Source organism: Scyliorhinus torazame, chromosome 4 (assembly GCF_047496885.1).
Source record: "Scyliorhinus torazame isolate Kashiwa2021f chromosome 4, sScyTor2.1, whole genome shotgun sequence".
Classification (NCBI taxonomy): Eukaryota; Metazoa; Chordata; class Chondrichthyes; order Carcharhiniformes; family Scyliorhinidae; genus Scyliorhinus; species Scyliorhinus torazame.
In genome coordinates, this window is record NC_092710.1 from 166,313,926 (window position 1) to 166,332,619 (window position 18,694).

General features: G+C 47.3%; 1 protein-coding gene across 1 annotated transcript in view; it reads right to left on the minus strand.

Annotated features, from left to right (window-relative positions):
- The window catches only part of mfsd2b (MFSD2 lysolipid transporter B, sphingolipid), a 194,097-nt gene extending 179,932 nt beyond the window's left edge, over nucleotides 1-14,165 (minus strand). Inside the window, exons 1-2 of the mRNA XM_072498859.1 lie at nucleotides 14,017-14,165; nucleotides 11,445-11,570 (exon numbers count right to left, since the gene is read on the minus strand). Coding sequence (XP_072354960.1) covers nucleotides 11,445-11,570; nucleotides 14,017-14,151 — 261 coding nt within the window. The 5' untranslated portion in view covers nucleotides 14,152-14,165. The remainder of the gene's footprint in view (nucleotides 1-11,444; nucleotides 11,571-14,016) is intronic.
- Between the last annotated feature and the right edge of the window lie 4,529 nt (nucleotides 14,166-18,694).

The following is an 18,694-nucleotide window of genomic DNA, read 5'->3' on the forward strand; positions in this document are numbered from 1 at the left end:
TCACCTCCTGGCGATTCTCCGACCCGGCGGGGTGTCGGAGAATCCCGCCCCATGTTTATATATATATATGTTGCTTTAGAATTCACCCACTTTTTGGCGGTGTAAAGACCTTTTGTTACAGTTTTGATTCTACTTCAGCCCCACGCTCCTGATCTATAGGCACGCGGTGCAGAGCGAGGCAGGGAAGGAGGAGGGCGTCCTCGTGAACCTGCTCCTGGGCCTAGCTAAACTCACCATCAACAGGTCCAGGCAGCAGGTGACCAAGTGGGTCGTCCAACCCGACGACCTGCTCCTCTATCTTTGCTACATTCAAGGCCAACGGGTGTCCCTGGAGAGGGAATATGTGGTGCCCATTAGTACTGTCGTGACCTTCCTTTCTCATTGGGGACCACAGGGACTGGGGCGCCTTATCAACCCCTTTAATCACATTTTAGTTTGATGTTTTAAGTTTCATGTGGGATTTGTTTTTGTTTAAGGCAGTATCCCTTTAAGGGGCTGCCCCTTTTACTTTGCCCCTCAGTTCCTTTAATATAGTTTATTTAGTTTAACCAAAATAGTTGAACTCCAAAGCTCATACAAGATTCACTGATCTAAACTCCAATGCAATGCTTCATGGTGAAGTTGATCATCACTCACAATGTTAAAAGGGGAGTGTCTTTGAAGTGCTCCGTGAGGTTGCAAAGGCAGGTCCAATGCATCCACTCAATAGGCCTGTTACCTACCGTAAACATTGGGGAAGGGGGGGGTGGGGGGGGGGGTGGAGACATGTTGGAGAAATATGCCAGTGAGACTCTCGAGGGTCCAGGTGCCTAATACTGGTGGAGTTGAGAGTGACAGGTGTGGGCATATGCCAGTGTGAGAGGGGAGGGTGTGAGGCTCAGTGGTGAGGCTCTCATTAAGGGGGAAACACATGGGTGGAGGACCCAGAGCAGTAGAGGGGTGAGGGGGCAGGGCATTCTCAGGAATCCTCACCGTTCAATTTGGTTTTCTTCTCTTTTCAGTGCATGATTCTGGAGGATCATGGAGCTTGCGTGTCTACTACTTGTGATAGAGCAGCAGCTGCATGTAGCAAGGACCAGCGCCCAGCTGAGGGAGGGGAGCCTGGGTCCATAGCTTTTCCAGGAGAAGCACCACAGTGGGAACAGCCCTGTTTGAGACAGTACCGGCAAAAGGTCTTCCAACATCGGACATCCTATCTACAGATGTCGGGGTCACTGTGTCAGAGAAGACAGTGCCTGTCCTGGGCGACCACCTTAGCCATGTTCTGCAAGAGCTGGCACCGCACAGAATGGGAGGACACCCACTGCCCATGTCTGTTAAAATGACAGCCACTCTGAACTTCATGCGAGGGCCTACACATATATCAATTTGGACCGGGACCAGGAGAGCCAGAACACCAGGGCCATGGGATTTGCCTGCTCTGCAGTCTCCATTGCATCATGCAACACCATTTATGAACAGCAAAGGATTCCACTCCCTCAGCGTCCAGATTGCCTGTGACCACACAATGCCAATCTTGCAGGTGTGTTCCCGTTTCCCAGGGAGTGTCAATTATAGTTACATCTCGGCGTGCTCGCAGATCCCCAACGTTTCTGAAGGAGAGCAGCGTCTGGAGGAATGGCTCCTCAGAGACAAGGGGTTCCCAATAAGGAGGTGGCTGATGAAGCTAGTGCGGAGGCCACAAACTGAGGCAGATACTCCATACAACAAAGCTCATGCTTTACCGCGTGTGCTGGTCGACCAGGCAATTGGAAAGATAAAGATGGGTTCCGGTGCCTGGATCGATCGGGAGGTACCCTGCAATACAGCTCTTAGAGTGCGTCCTGCAAAATTGTGGTGTGCTGCACTCTCCACAACTTTGCAGAGGGGAGACCACCTGGACCAGGAGGAGATGGAGGAATTCCATATCTCCCCGGATGAGGAGGATGGTGGTGACAGGCAACATGCAGAGGAAGAGAAGGAAGGACCTTGGGCCATGACCAGGGCCTGCATGGACCATCGGGCTAGGGACACCCATATAGCCTCTCAGTTTGGGGATGAGCTCTAGGGGTGAGGAGATCTCCCACTGTGGGGACTCATATCTCAGCACTAGCGTGGTGCCAGCGGTAGGTTTCCATGATGGATCCCGATACCATGGTCGGACTCTGCAGGAGAATGATGGTGACATGCACTGAGGAGAGAGCGATGCTCCTCTCTTCCTCAGCGATATGCCTGACTCCTGCTGACAGAGAGCTGAATGTGTCCTCCGATGAACAGAATTATCATGGAGTTTAGATATGTGGGATGAGCTCTCATCTACTGCAGCCCCCTTCAAGGTAAGGGGTCCTTGTTCCTCGAACTAACCTCCGGGGTAGGTCTGCCTTTCCACTTTGTCAGCCCATGGCATCCTCATCACTGGAGAAGGGTGGCTACAATGAGAGGCCTGAACATTGATGCTGGGTGTGGGGGTGGGGGAGAAGGGTGAGGTGCCTGCCAACGGGGGCACATCTTTACTGAGTCATCAGTGTGGGAGCTGGGAGAGACAGAGCGCTGCCATTCTTGCACTCCACAAGGATGAAACGCCGAGTGTTTGTAAGGGTTTGGGGAGCATGGTGCCATGAAATGACAGGGTGGAGGATCTGCTGGTGAACAAAGTGCTGCTTATTTACATGTGCTTTTTTTATGGTGGTGACCTATCTTAACTAATGCTTCTGTTCACCCTTGCCCACAAAGTGCCTACAGTTTATTTTTTCTTCCTAACCCTCCCACTATGCCAAGGTGTTTCCTCAGGATCCAACGCTGAGGTTGAGGCAGTCTGCTTCTTTGACGCCCTGTTGTCTAAAATGAGTTTGGCCCCTGGAGGGCCTGAACACTGAGGATCCGTGCGTACTTTCTGGTGGCATGGTGTTACAGTGCTACCCTACTCAGTGTTCAGGGCTGGAGATGTGTCGCTCACCGATGGGCCGGACACCCAGGCATCCCCTGAGCAGAGGGCGCAGGGTTGCATTCCTGCTGATCCTCTTCCCTTAGAGTTCCCGGGGGCCTCTGTGCTCCTCCATGGGATAGAGTGGCAGCTGAAGTGAAGTTCCGAAGCCTCGCCATCCTCTGGCGCATACACTCATGGATTCCCACCAGTGCCTGCATCATACAGTTGAAGCCCTCAGCTGTGGAGGTCAGGCCCTCAGCCATGAGTTCATAATCTGAGTCATGTAGGGAACATATCCCGTCATGGAGTACATGTCCTGCACCAAGGTCTGTCTCCACTACGGAGTCTACCCTCGCAATGTTGTTTCTTGTTGCGTTGCATTGATAGCACTACCTGCTCAGTCAGAAGGCGATTGGACTCCTCCAGTTGGCTTTGCAGTCCGAGGAAGGATGCTGTCATCCCTTCCCAGTTCTTGTGACTCAGTCTTTGCAGTTCCATCAACTCTAGGATGACCAGACCAAGGGTCACATCATTGGCCAGGAGTTCAGCAGAAACCTATGTTCTGGCATCCTTCCAAGTTCCAGATCCCTGGGACACACCTGTGGTTGATCTTCAGCTGTGAGGTGCTCACCAGTGAGTGACCCAGAAGCCTGCCTACTATTTAATCCTACCGAGGCGTGAGTATCTGCGCTGGTGGAGACTGCGGGTGACAGATGTGACGCCTCAGTGATTGTTATGTCCCAGTAGTACCCCTCTGAGCTGCTCTTCAGATTGCCCTGAATGGGAAGGAAGGATGCATTAGTATATCATGGGGAAGAGCGGCATGGTGACGCAGTGGTTAGCACTGCCTCACGGAGCCGAAGACCCGGGTTCGATCCCGGCCCCAGGTCACTGTCAATGTGGAGTTTGCACATTCTTCCCGTGTTTGCGTGGGTCTCACCCCCAAAATCCAAAAAGATGTGCAGGGTAGGTGAATTAGCCATGCTAAATTGGCCATTAATTGGAAAAAAAGAATTGGGTTCTGTAAATTTTATTTTTATTTTTAAATAGTATATCATGGGGGATAAATGAGCAACATGTTTACTCATCTGAGGTTTGGGACCGGCTGTGTCCTTGAAATACTCACTTTTGCTGACTGGTCCCACTTCGCAATCAGCTCCCCAACCAGTTCAAGAGCTCTTTCCTTTGCGGCGGGGGAGGGGGGGGGCCACAACAACAACAACGTGGGCAACCTGTGAGGTGGCTGGGTGAGCGATCACCTTTGAGGTGCAAGGGGTGGTTGAGGGGGTGCAGTGAGAGACTGGAGGTGGCATACTCACCCTGGTCGCACAAAGAAGGTCATTAATTTACTTCCTGCATTGCTGCCCCATCCTCCTCTAGAGCGAGGTGGCGCTCACTAATGCCGCTCTAACCTCCCAAGCAGGGGTAGTAACCTTGCTTGCGGGACACTTCCTGGCCTCTGCTGGACTCTATGCAGAAGTCTGATCAGGGCTTCCTGGCTGCCATCTTATCCACTATGGATCTGGAACAAGTGCGGGCAGTGCTGGGGAGGTATTTATATGGAGCGTCCCAGAGATTGCAGTGATTATGTTTTCCTGGGGTGAGCGAAACAGTCAGAGGCTGCCAAGAGCATGTGGAGAAAAAAACTTTTGTTTAAGAGGCTCAATTCAGTGAGAAATCCCGTCGGCCCTAGAACTGACACTACCATTTTTTGGTAAGATTCCAGTCATTGTCTCTTCATGTTCTTCCAACTAAAATGCATCACCTCACACTTCTCCACATTGAACTTCAGCTGCCCTCTATCTGCCCATTCCACCTATTTGTCTATGTCCCTTTGAAGTTCTACACTGTCCTCTTCACAGTTTATAATACTTACAAGTTTTGTATTATTCACAAACTTTGAAACTGTCCCCTGCACATCAAGATCTATGATGGGGTGATGCCGGCATTGGACTGGGGTGAGCACAGTAAGAGGTTTTACAACACCAGGTTAAAGTCTAACAGGTTTGTTTCAAATCACTAGCTTTCGGAGCACTGCTCCTTCCTCAGATGAATGAAGAGTTAGGTTCCAGAAACATATATACAGACAAAGTCAAAGATGCAAGGCGATACTTTGAATGCGAGCATTTGCAGGTAATTAAGTCTTTACAGATCTAGAGAGAGGGGTAATCCCAAGTTAAAGAAGTGTGAATTGTCTCAAGCCAGGACAGTTGGTAGGATTTTGCAAGCCCAGGCCAGATGGTGGGGAGTGAATGTAATGCAACATGAATCCAAGGTCCCGGTTGAGGCCGTACTCATGTGTGCGGAACTTGGCGATAGGTTTCTGCTCGGCGATTCTGTGTTGTCGCGCGTCCTGAAGGCTGCCTTGGAGAACGCTTACCCGAAGATCAGAGGCTGAATGCCCTTGACTGCTGAAGTGTTCCCCGACTGGAAGGGAACATCCCTGCCTGGCAATTGTCGCGTGATGTCCGTTCATCCGTTGTCGCAGCGTCTGCATGGTCTCACCAATGTACCACGTTTCGAGATATCCTTTCCTGCAGCATATGAGGTAGACAACATTGGTCGAGTCGTACGAGTATGTACCGCGTACATGGTGGGTGGTGTTCTCACATGTAATGGTGGTACCCACGTCGATGATCTGGCATGTCTTGCAGAGATTGCCATGGCAGGGTTGTGTGGTATCGTTGTCGCTGTTCTGAAGGCTGGGTAGTTTGCTGCAAACAATGGTTTGTTTGAGGTTGCGTGGTTGTTTGAAGGCAAGTAGTGGGGGTGTGGGGATGACCATGGCAAGATGTTCGTCTTCATCGATGACGTGTTGAAGGCTGTGAAGAAGATGACATAGTTTCTCCGCTCCGGGGAAGTACTGGATGACGAAGGGTACTCTGTCGGTCAAGATCTAGATCATTAATATATGTCAGGAAAAGCAAAGATACCAATACTGACCCCTGGGGAGTACCACTACAAACCTTCCTCTGGCCCGAAAAATATCCATTGACCATTACTCTCTGCTTCCTATTATTCCGTCAATACATTCAATTTTGCATCAATTAAATGCTATATCAATAAATAATTTTGTGAGGGGCTAATGCAAAATATGTCTATTTAAAGATTTAAAATTACCAATGGGGACAATGTAGTTACCATTGCTCTGATTTTAAAGGTAGGGATACCTAAGAAATAAATCAGTAAATAATTATTTCCAACAGATATTGCATTAAATTTTTTATACATTTTCCCTGAAAATACAGGATTTGTGCTATGTTACCAGCAACATCTGGAAGACATTACAATTTTAGAAGGTTGAATTAACTCAGGTACCCCCATTCACACATCTTGGTTATTACACCTAAATATTTTATTTCCACAGCTTCAGAAAGCAAACACAGACATCCAGGTTAACAGAATTATGGTAGCTTTGCAACATTGGAATCACAGGTCAAATAGGGGTTTTAAAAACCAGAATAAAAAATGGATGAACGCTGTGATGATGTTCAAATGACCAAAATCAGAATTGATAGCAAACATTTCTCAATGTCTATTGGCTGAGCTACTTCTGAATTACCATTATCCTTGCTGTGCCATTTTCTAATTATGATGTGGCGATGCCAGCATTGGACTGGAGTGAGCACAGTAAGAAGTCTAACAACACCAGGTTAAAGTCCAACAAATTTGTTTCGAATCACTAGCTTTCGGAGCACTGCTCCTTCCTCAGGTGAAGGATTCACCTGAGGAAGGAGCTGTTCTCCGAAAGCTAGTGATTCAAAACAAACCTGTTGGACTTTAACCTGGTGTTGTAAGACTTCTTACGATTTTCTAATTAGTGTAAATCAGGTAAATCGGGAGTGCAACACTTGAATTCTGGCGTTTTTAACCAAATGCATCTTTCTAGCAAATTCTAAGCCACTGTTGGAAGAATGCAATTACTGGGTGTCAGTATGTGCCTTTCCAGATAGACAGGTCCAGTAGCTGCCAACGCTGGGTCATGATACTGCACTCTTCAATGGAGCATCATTAAACCTCTAGAACTTTGCTGTGTTCATTATTCATTCAGATTTTGTTTTGCATTGTTTTCAGCTGTGGCCTAGCTTTGCATTTATTTGCAGTCTCCAATTTTTCATCCGTATCTTGCTGACAGCTGCGATTTATGCTGCTGCAGACAAAATCCTAGCTGACAGCATCCCACTAACAGGTAGCAAATTGCAAAGCAGTGGAATATTTTTGTGTCGAGAGATTCCCAGGCTGCAGGATATGATTGTTGACACACATGCAGACAACCATAGAGATCAACAGGGAGAAGATCATAACTGCGTGCAGGTGTACTGGGGAAGCTTACGGACCAGAAAGTGCACTCGCCTGCCCATTATCGACCTCGTTCATTGGAGCACTGAATACCCTCCAATTAGTGAGGCAAGCTACAGTGCCACATTTCAATGGGCACCTCTGAGCTGCACTCAGTCAACATGGTGGCAGAAAAGAGAGACACGAGGCTACGAAGTCCCTTTCAAGCTCATTCGCACACCTGTGGTCATAGAATCATAGAATTTACAGTGCAGAAGGAGGCCATTTGGCCCATCGAGTCTGCACAGCCCTTACAAAGAGCACCCTACTCAAGCCCACATATCTACCCTATCCTCGTAACCCAGTAACCCCCACTTAACCTTCTTGGACACTAAGGACAATTTAGCATGGCCAATCCACCTAACCCGCACATCTTTGGACTGTGGGAAGAAACCGGAGCACCCGGAGGAAACCCACGCACACACGGGGAGAACGTGCAGACTCCGCACAGAGAGTGACCCAGCCGGGAATCGAACCTGGGACCCTGGAGCTGTGAAGCAACTGTGCTAACCACTATGCTACCGTGTTGCCCACTATGGGCCTGTGCATACTGTTTATACCCTTCACAAAGCCATGGAAATCCCAGGGTGACAGAAAAGCAGCAAAAGCCATCTCCACCCCAATTTTCAGACAAATATGCCCAATAAAGTGGGTATGCCTGAAGGGACATTACAAAAAAATCAGGTCCAATCTGTGTTTTGCTGCTGTGATGTGCAGTATGAGTAAGTAAGTAGGGGAAAAGAATATTAAGGAAATAGTGAAACCAGCTCGGAGCGAAGCCACCATTCTTCCTCTCTTTCCTTCGCACTACACTTTCAGTCACAGAATTTGGATGACTCTCTCCGCAAAGGGAGTCAACAGATCTCAATAGACAATTGAAAGAGCCCCATCTGGTTCACATTTGCTCTCATCTGCTATGTGTGACCTTTTCTTCTAGTCAGATACAAATAAACATATATTTGAATTGGAAAGAACAGAAAGATTTGTCACCCAAATGTTCAAGCTACATACCAGCTTGTGTGAGTCCAGGAGGTTTTGCTCCTTCATTGTTACTGGGAGAAAATCCTGGAACTCCCACCCTACTGCACTGCGGGCAGAGGCAGACCTAAGCTTTTGGGGGCCCCGCACTCTCCCTCTTTGCATGGCCCCATGTCATGTCCTGCCCTCAGTGACATTGTAGCCCACCCCAGTGATGTTGAGCCCCACCACCTTGGTATCAAACTCCACCCCCAATGTCACTGAGCCCCACCCCAAATTATGTCAATGCCCTCCTGATCCTGCCCACTCTTAGCTCACACAACGCAAGGCCCAGAAACCAAAATTCTCAACCTCGCTGCCCAGTCCAGCCCCCGCAGCTGTGCCTAGCTGGCCCCAGGCTCTACTCAAGTTGCCCTGCTCCAGCTGACCGTTGTCCCTGATTCCCTGAGACATGATGCCGGGGCTTGCCTGACCTTCTTCCCATCTCCCAACTGCTGCTCTTCTTACCTCTCAGCTCTCGCTCAGGTGGCTGGGCCTTGAGCCTCGAACTTCAATGATAGCGTGTGTTCCTGTCTAGCTGCCTGGCTGCTGCTGCTGGCTATCTGGCCTGGTGACCTCTGATCTTTTTGGTTGGTTGGCTGCCCGTCCTCCTCAGCCAAGACCTGGAGGTTGAGAGTTGTCCTCTGTTCCTTTCAATGGCCATTGACTCTGACTGTGGGTGGACCTACATCACTTGAACTGCAGCAGTTCAAGAAGACAGTCCAGCAACACCACCTCAACTTCAATTAGGGATGGGTAATGCTTGCCTTGCTAGTGGCACTCACATTCCACAAATGTATTAAAAACAATATGCAGCACAAAAGTAAGTAACTTGTATTGACAGTGTACTTGTGTAGTGTAATGAGGTAAGGCTCGAACCCAGGTTGGAGAACTAGCAAAGTTTATTATCACAATAACTGTGCACCTTACAGAGGAAGAATAAAAAGGTCTTAGCTCCCAGGCCATAAACTCTGACTGTTGGAACATGTCCAGCTAAGTTTCCAACTCTGCTCTCCATTGGATCAGTGTATCACAGAATCCCAACAGTGCAGAAGGAGACCATTCGGTCCATCGGTTCTGCACCGATCCTTCAAATGAACACTCCACCCATGTGCCGTGACGCCGCCCCCCCTCCCCCCCACCCCCGTTGCTAACTTTTGGTTGGCTCTTAAATCGTAATTTGCTCTGTTTGTTTAACCTTTGCTCTAGAGTCGCCAGGTATCTTTATGATACCGCCACGAGATTCAAGTTCAAGTAATGATCAATAATTCAACGCACCAATTAGTAAGATTCAAATCAAAACACATTTATTATACACAGTAAACCACTACTCATGCATAAACTCTACTTTCTAAGCTATTCCTATCACTAAAAGGCCTATACTTAGCTTCGGACTGGCCCACCAGGTCAGGGGAACAAATGGCCTTTCGTTCAGGTCCTGAGTCTGCAGGATTCAAAAGCTGGTATGGACTGGTAGCTAGGAGCGCCTATGTCGTAGCGAGCGTTGGCTTGAGACTTACTTGGTTGGAGGCAGTGAGGCAGGTCACTGTCAAGGGTTGGTTCAAGTTGCTGAGTGACCCTGCCAAAGAAGGATGATTTGAACTTGGGGGCTTTACTTTATAGTCCCCAGGGGCTTCCCGCCCTTCGGGGCGGACCCCGTACCTGGTTCCAAGTGATTGGACTGCGTTCCGATCACTTGGATCGAATTCTCCAATACTGGAGTTGTTCCCTGATCGCTGGGCGGTCCCTAAATGTCCGTTGGCCTTCCTTTGTCTTGGCTCCTGCTGGCGCCGAGGAGTCTGGCTTGGCTTTATTCACCTTAACTGTTGCCATTGTGCCTTGGAATCGCTCATTACTAAGCAGATGGCTGCTGGTTTCGGTGCTGTCTGGTTGTTTTGCAGGTTCCAATATACATGATTTCTGTATTTGCTAGTCTTTGCCTGTGTTGGCTGAATTTCCCTTCAGCCTTTGCGGTTCTCCATTTTAAGTCGGGAAGTGGCCAACCCAAGTGGTTACACCCCTCCCCTCCAAAATCCATGCAACCACAGAACCTAACATGCACATCCCTGGACACTAAGGGTAATTTATCATGGCTAATCTACCCACCCCGTACATCTTTTTACTGTTGGAAGAACCGGAGCACCCAGAGGAAACCCACGCAGACACGTGGAGAATGTACAGATTCCACACAGACAGTGACCCAAGGCCGGAATTGAACCCGGGTCCCTGGCGCTGTGAAGCAGCAATGCTAATCACTGTGCTACCGTGCTGCCACATGACCCTTTCAGCAAATCGTCCCTTAAAGTGGTTACAACACCACATCTCGGGAGACCTATCTCAAAAAATACTAATGCAACATTAAAAGCATATTTCTGTGCCTGCAAGTAAATACATGTACATATGCCAACCAGCTGAATCGTTGCCTTGGTGCATTATATGCGCTATCAAAGTGACAGTAATATCTTGTTAGCATTCATGTAAAGTTGCAACATAGTGTGAATGCTAAATCTTGGTAAGTGTACTGAAACATTGGGCCAGAATTTCCAAGGAGTGGCAACCTCCGTTGGAATACCTCTCCACTCCTTTTTACTTACCTTAGTTGGGAGCTGCACATTTCTTGCCTGACTTTATGACTTGGCCCTCCTCAAAAATGTGCAGCGTACAGGCTCCTGGAACTCTACAGTGCATGGCAAGAGGGTTGGGAGAAGTAAAGGCACTACCAGGGTGCCAGGCTGGCAGTGCCAAAGTGCCCTGGTGGCATTTTTCCCACACCAGGATTGGGCCCTGGGGTGCTCTGTCGATGTGAGGTGGGATGCGGGGCGGGGTGTGGACACGGACCCCCTTATAGGTGAGTTGGGGCATTGGGAGGGGGGGATTCTGGGTACTGCGTCGGGGGTTTGGGAGATCAGGCGCCATTTAATCACTACAAGTGCCAGGAACAACTCCGCTAATTCCACACAGAACATTTTTTTAGATCGCGCCCAATCTCATTTTCTTACATTGGTACTGATTTTATTTTCCATCATTTACCGGGGTGGGAATGAATCCCCAGTTTAATGTCCACAACCTGCCTACAATTAAACGCAATTAATATACAAGGCACAGAAGGCAACAGTTCTCAAAAGGAATAACATAAATATATTTCTAACAATTATTTGACGCTGTATCTGTTAAATATACCCACCTGTACAACATCAAGAAGATAGATTTGCAGGAAGAATCCTATTGTGCTTCTAAACATCCTGAATGGCATACCTCCAATTGCAAAGCATACTTTGCTGCATACGGTTAATTTTCTGGTTACTACGATCTAAAGCAGAGACATTTTATTATTATCATTATTGCTGCTGCTACCTTTGAAACAACTGAAATAGTAATATTCTTATAAAGGCTATACAATCAGGGGTGGTACGGCGGCACAGTGGTTAGCACTGCTGCCTACATCACTGAGGACCCGGGTTTGATCCCGGCCTGGTCACTGTCCATGTGGAGTTTGCATATTCTCCCCGCGTCTGCGTGGGTCTCAACCCCACAACCCAAAGATATGCAGGGTAGGTGGATTGGCCACACTAAATTGCATCTTAAATGGAAAAAAAATTGGGTATTCTAAATTTATTTTAAAAAAGAAATATAAGCAATGGCCAGAATGAAAATTAACTGCATTTCAGCATTCAGTCACACAGACCGGGTTCAGTTTGTGCTAACCAAGCTTATCCATGGACTGCACCTGGAAGTACAACAATGCACCAACAGGCCACAGAATTCTATTGAGTTGTGAACAACCACTACCCTCACTCCCTCCCCCTCCTCTCAAGGCCAAATTACTTGCCAACACTTGATGGCCAGGCATTTTAATAATGTGAGGAACAGTCTACTGATTCATAGCTGGATTTGGTCCGCTGTCAGGAAGCGGAAATGTGGAAACTATTAAATAAGAATCAGAAATAGAGAAAACGGCAAAAAATTATCTCCTCAAGATTGGCAAGCAAAATGAATCAACTCCATTGACCCAAGGAAATGAAACAATATAATCAATAAAATTACATTCAATTTGTAGATTTCTTATCAACAGCTCCTGTGCAAAACAGCAACTGGGCTCAGTAATTCAGCTGACATAAAGGTATTTTTGGCCATTATTCTTACACACAGAAAACACTGGAAACAACATAATGTTGATGGGAGGGTAACTGGATAACAGGAATTGAAGCTATGTGTAATGGACTGTGTCTCTGCTTCTATACCAAAAAGGAAGTCTCAACATCAGAGCATATTTTTTAAAATACCAATTGATTACTCACATTATCCCTTTTAGTCATAGAGCAGCAAAGTGTAAGGTTGTGAAATTTGATGGCACTGCACTGAGGGTTTACGGCCTTAAAACGGATGCCTGAGTGTTCCCGTGTAGATGGAGGCACATGCAAATTTGCTGCTCACTGCCAGTTTCAGGCACCTATGCCAAACTGGACTTTGAACTACCTCACCGTGCACGCTGCATGCTGTGGTCAAGTCGCTTCGGGAACTCCGCAACCAAACCAGAGTCTTTAGAGAGGAGGGAGAGGCAGAAAGGTGGAGAATTTCAGGGAGAAAATTCCAGGATTTGGGGCTGAGAAAATTAACGCACAATGGCCGGGGCAGGGCATAGGCGGTCTGGCAAGTGTGAGAGACCAGTTAAGAGGAGTACAGAAATTTGGAGGGTGGTCAGGCTGGAGAGATTTTCAGACACAGGGAGACGCCATGAGAAAACGGGGATGAGAATTTTGAAATCCAAATGTTACCAGACTGGGAGCCAATGTCGGGCTAGTGAACACAAGGGGATGATGGATGAACAGGGTTTGGTGCGAGTTGGGCACAGGCAACAGAGTTTCGGAGGGGCTCAAGCAGGGCTGGGAGGTACAATGACATAAATGCCATGGTGGGGGGGTTAGGAAGGTGGCAGGAGTTAGGGGAAGGGAAAATGAATTCCTATCTTGCCAGCATGAGTAGACATCCACCTGCTTGAGAATTTGGCATTTGTCCTTTTTAATCCAGCAAAGTGGGTTATTTAACAGTGGACAGTTATTTCCCGGGCTCATTCTACCACAGATGTGCCAGCTGCAAAGTGATTCTGAAACTATGTTGATCACAGATTGGTTCAGTGCTTGCTTGCAGACCGTGCTGCCTGTTTACACATGGAGTCAGATTTTGCACCATGTTATACGAGACCTTAGTACATGCATTACAGGGATAAAATGGAACTATTAAATACTATTTCCAATGTTATGTTTGAGGGAATATCGACCTCATTTCCAGATTTGGGGAGTGGAACCGATTGACATTTCGTCCATGGCCACGCTCACCGAGCCCGCCCTCGGGGAGGTGCGCAGTTCCATTGGAGGGTTCGGTACATGTGAAGCAAGATGCAAGTATTTGACCCGTCTCCTGCCTTTCACGAGTTAACGTGATTATCCTTCCCCCTCAGATTTTTCCGAAGTTTTTGACGACAGAAATAATTGAATAGTGTGTTGCTTTCCCCAAGTGGCGGCGACAATTTGATGGATTTGAAATTATTTAACATGATGCCGGTCATTCCTGCGATGTGTAGACCAGAATCTATTGCATTAAAATCGAGAGCAGCGTTCAATGCATCAAACACATCTGAACGATGATTAGTATCCTTAGATTTGCTTAATATCAAGCCCTGACATTAATGCGGATTCGGTCTGCATAGTTTACTGACACATCTCCGCGGGTGGCGCTGACCTTCCACAAACATTTACCTTGTCCGATTGTGGATTGGCCTCACAGCTGACCTGCTTTACTAAGACATATTTTGAGCCTTCAGGCGCATTCTCCTCTCCGCGACTCATTTCATTTCCCCGACTGTAACCGGTGGCGCTGTCCCAGTGCCCCATTCAGCTCGGCATCCCCGCCTGTTCAACTCAGCCTGCAGTCATCTGCCAACATCCAGAACACTGCAGGTACATACGCACTGTCCACAGTAAACACTGTGCGCCCATACACTCACTGTCCTATTACAGTAAACACTGTCCATCTATAATACTCGCTCCCCCGTTGTATTAATCACTGTCAATCTATAATACTCACTGTCCCTGCATTGTAGTAAACACTGCCCATCTATAATACTCGCTGTCCCTGCATTGTAGTAAACACTGCCCATCTATAATACTCGCTGTCCCTGCATTGTAGTAAACACTGCCCATCTATAATACTTGCTGTCCCTGCATTGTAGTAAACACTGCCCATCTATAATACTCACTGTCCCCGTTTACAGAAAACACTGTTCATCTGTACCACTCAATTAATCCTAATCCAGTACACACTGCCTATCTAAAATACTCACTGAACCCCATTACAGTTATCACTGTCCGCCTATAATAATCACTGCCACTCTATTTCAATAAGCAATCTCCATCTATAATACTCACTGTCCCCCTGCCTGTCTGTAATACTCACTGACCCCATTACAGTAAACACTGTCCATCTATAATACTGACTGTCCCCTATTACAGTAAACACCATCTGTCCAGAAAACTCACTGTCCCTGAATAGTAGTAAACACAGCCCGTCTATAATACTCACTGTCCCCATTACAGTAAACTCTGTCCGTCTATAATACCCACAGATCCACATTACTGGAAACACTGTACATCTATAATATTTAATATTCCCAATTACTGTAAAAACCGTTGGCATGGTAGCACAGTGGTTAACACTGTCGCTTCCCAGCTCCAGGGTCCCAGGTTCGATTCCCGGCTTGGGTCACTGTCTGTGCGGATTCTGCACGTTCTCCTTGTGTCTGCGTGGGTTTACTCCGGGTGCTCCTGTTTCTTCCCATAGTCCAAAGATGTGTGGGTTAGGTGGATTGGCCATGCTAAATTGCCCTTAGTGTCCAAAGAGGTTGGGTGGGGTTGCTGGGTTACAGGTATGGGGCGGAGGCGTGGGCTTAAGTGTGGTGCTTTTTCCAAGGGCCGGTGCAGATGGGCTGAATGGCCTCCTTCTGCACTGTAAATTCTATGTCTATGTTCGCCTGTAATACTCACTGTCACCCCATTACAGTAAACATTGTCCATCTATAATACACACATAGCCTCTATTAATATAAATACTGTCCATCTATAATACTGACTATCAGTTAATACTGTCAATCTATAATACCCCCTCTTCTATTACAATAAACACAATCTCATGATACTCACCGTAACCCAATTACAATAAGGACTGTTGGTCTACAATACTCGCTGTCCCCCTGGTTTAGGAAACACTGTCTGCCTAAATTACACACAGTTTGCCTATTACAGTAAACACTGCCTGTCTATAATACTGTTCCCCTTTCTGTAAATACTGTCCGCCTGTAAAATTCACTTTCACCCCATTACAGTAAATACTGTCCATCTATAATACCCACTGTTCCCTAACTGTATTAAACACGGTTTATCTAGATAATTCACTCTTCCCCTATTGTAGAAAACATAGTCATCTATAATACTCATTGTGACCTATTACAGCAAACATGGTCTGACTATAATATTCACTGTCCACCGAATGTAGTAAACACTTTCTCTATAATACTCATAGCCCGCCTATTACAGTAAACACTGTCCATGCAGAACACTCAGTTGCCCCATTTCAGTAAACACTGTCCGTCCAAAACACTCAGTTGCCCCATTTCAATAAACACTGTCCGTCCAGAACACTCAGTTGCCCCATTTCAATAAACACTGACCGTCTATAACACTCAGTTGCCCATTTCGATAAACACTGCCCATGTATAACACTCAGTTGCCCCATTTCAATAAACACTGTCCGTCTATAACATTCAGTTGCTCCATTTCGGTAAACACTGTCCGTCTATAACACTCAGTTGCCCCTTTTCAATAAACACTATCCATCTATAAGACTCAGTTGCCCATTTCGATAAACACTGCCCGTCTATAACACTCAGTTGCCCCAGTTAAATAAACATTGTCCATCTATAATACTCAGTTGTCCATTTCAATAAACACTGTCCTATAACATTCAGTTGCCCAATTTCAATTAACACTGAACGCGATCCTCCACTCCCACGCCGGTTGGGTGAATCGCCTGGGCCGCCAAAATTTCCGGGGACGCCGATCCGACGCCCTCCCGCGATTCTCCCAAGCGGCGGGAACAGCCCGGTCGAGTTTCGCAGGCCGCAGGCCGGAGAATCGCCGGAGACACCCCCGCTATTCTGAGGCCCGGATGGGCCGAGCGGCCAGGCCAAAACGGCGGGTTCCCCCCGGCGCCGTCCACACCTGGTCGCTGCAGTCATGGGCGGTGCGTGAACACTGTGGGGGCAGCCTGTGGGGGGGCGAGGGGGGATCCTGCACCGGGCTTCACCTGGAATGTGGGGTGGCCCGCGATCGGTGCCCATCGATCGTCGGGTCGTCCTCTCTGAAGGAGGACCTCCTTCCTTCCGCGGCCCTGCAAGATCCGTCCCCCATCTTCTTGCGGGGCGGATTTAGAGAGGACGACAACCACGCATGCGCGGGTTGGCGCCGCCCGTTATGCAGCGCCGACCGCGTCATCTCTGCGGCGCCGCTTTTACGCGGGCGACAAGGCCTGGTGCGTGTAGATGACGCAGCCCCGATCCTGGCCCATTGTCAGGGCCTGAATCGGTCGGGACCGGGGCCGTTCCGCGCCGTCGTGAACCTCGACGGCGTTCACGACGGCGCGGCCACTTCGGCGTGGGAGTGGAGAATCCCGCCCACTGTCTATTACTATAATACTATAATACTCAGTTAAATAAATAAAAACACATTCCTGCGGATGCTGGAATCTAAAACCAAAGAGAAAACGCTGGAAAATCTCAGCAGGTCTGGCAGCATCTGTAGGGAGAGAAAAGAGCTAACGTTTCGAGTCCAGATGACCCTTTGTCAAAGTGGCTTTGCCTGTCTACAATTCTCATTCTCCCACTACTACAGTGAACACTACCCATCTATAATACTCACTGAACCCCCATTACAGTAAATATTGCCCATCAATAATACTCACTGTCCCTCTATTGTAGTAAACACAGTCCGTCCATAATACTCACTGTCCCTTTATTGTAGTAAAAAGTATCCATCAATAATACTGCCTCCAGTTCAGAAAACGCTGTCAATCTTAACAACTCACAATCCCACTATTACATTAAAAACTGTGAGTCTATAATACTCACTGCCCCCATTAGAGTGAACTCTGTCCATCTTTAATATTCACTGACCACTGCAAACACTGTCCTATAATACTGACTATTGTATCAAACACTGTCCATCTAGATTATTCATTGTCCTCTTTGGAGTAAACACAGTCTGCCTATAATACACACTAATCCCTATTGCAGTAAAGACTGTGGGTCTACAATGCTCACTGTCCCTCTAGTGTCGTGAGTTTGTTTCGGATACACAAAGTCTGTCTATTACATTAAGCACTGTCAGTCTTGTTACGCCACCCTGGGCAAGCACGCGGTCAATTCCAAACCCACAGGCCCCGGAGTCCCAACACAAGTAAATTAATCAATAATTCTTATAAAAATTCCTGAAACCTTTGGCCCTTGGCTGCCCAATAATTACAGTCATCAGGTTTGTAAGTTGAAACACAACCACTTTATTTAACTAAAACAAATATGAAATATGCAGTGAATACAGCTGCGTAACATCAAGCTAATACCTGACTCGCTCTTTTACCCACACACATAAGACCGATAAACACACAAGGGTGGAAAGGGAAAAAATAATAAGGATTAAGGTAAAAAAATAAGAGTCCTTTCTTCAGATGATGAATTCTTCAGTGCACTCTCTTCACAGTATGAGTGTGCTTTAAAGTCTCTGGCCTGCAGCCGTAATGATCTTCCTTGCAGTTACAATATTTTACTCACAACTTTTACAAGAGAGCTTCAGACCAGCCTGTTTTGTAGAGAGAGTTATCAGATTCTGGATTCTGCTTGCACAACCATTTCTGCAGAGAGTGCTGGTTTTCACAGTAGCCTTTGGTGATATGAACTGGATATTCCTGGAGTGAGTTGGTTAGATTTCTCCATCCAGCCTACAGAATCAAAAGTGAAATGAGACACAAGTCTTGTCACTCTGAGACACATTCCAGAAGAATAATATCCAATCACCACCTGTTACTGGGTAGATCACCGCCTTTTAGTCTCATTAATTGGCCATCAGTCAAATCAATTAAACCAAGACTCAGTCAATCTTTATCATTGGTGGCGGTCAGTCCACAACTCCAGGCCAAACCAGTGCAGGCTTCTGCTCAAATTAAAGGAACTGGCCACATTCCTAAAAGACACATTTCCATAAGTCATCCACGGATCAAAACTGTAACAGCAAAAGTAAAAACAAGGGAAATAAAGGAAAAAACAGGGAATAAAGAGGAACAAACAGGAAGGACCCTTACAGTCTATAATACTCACTGCCCCCCCCATTA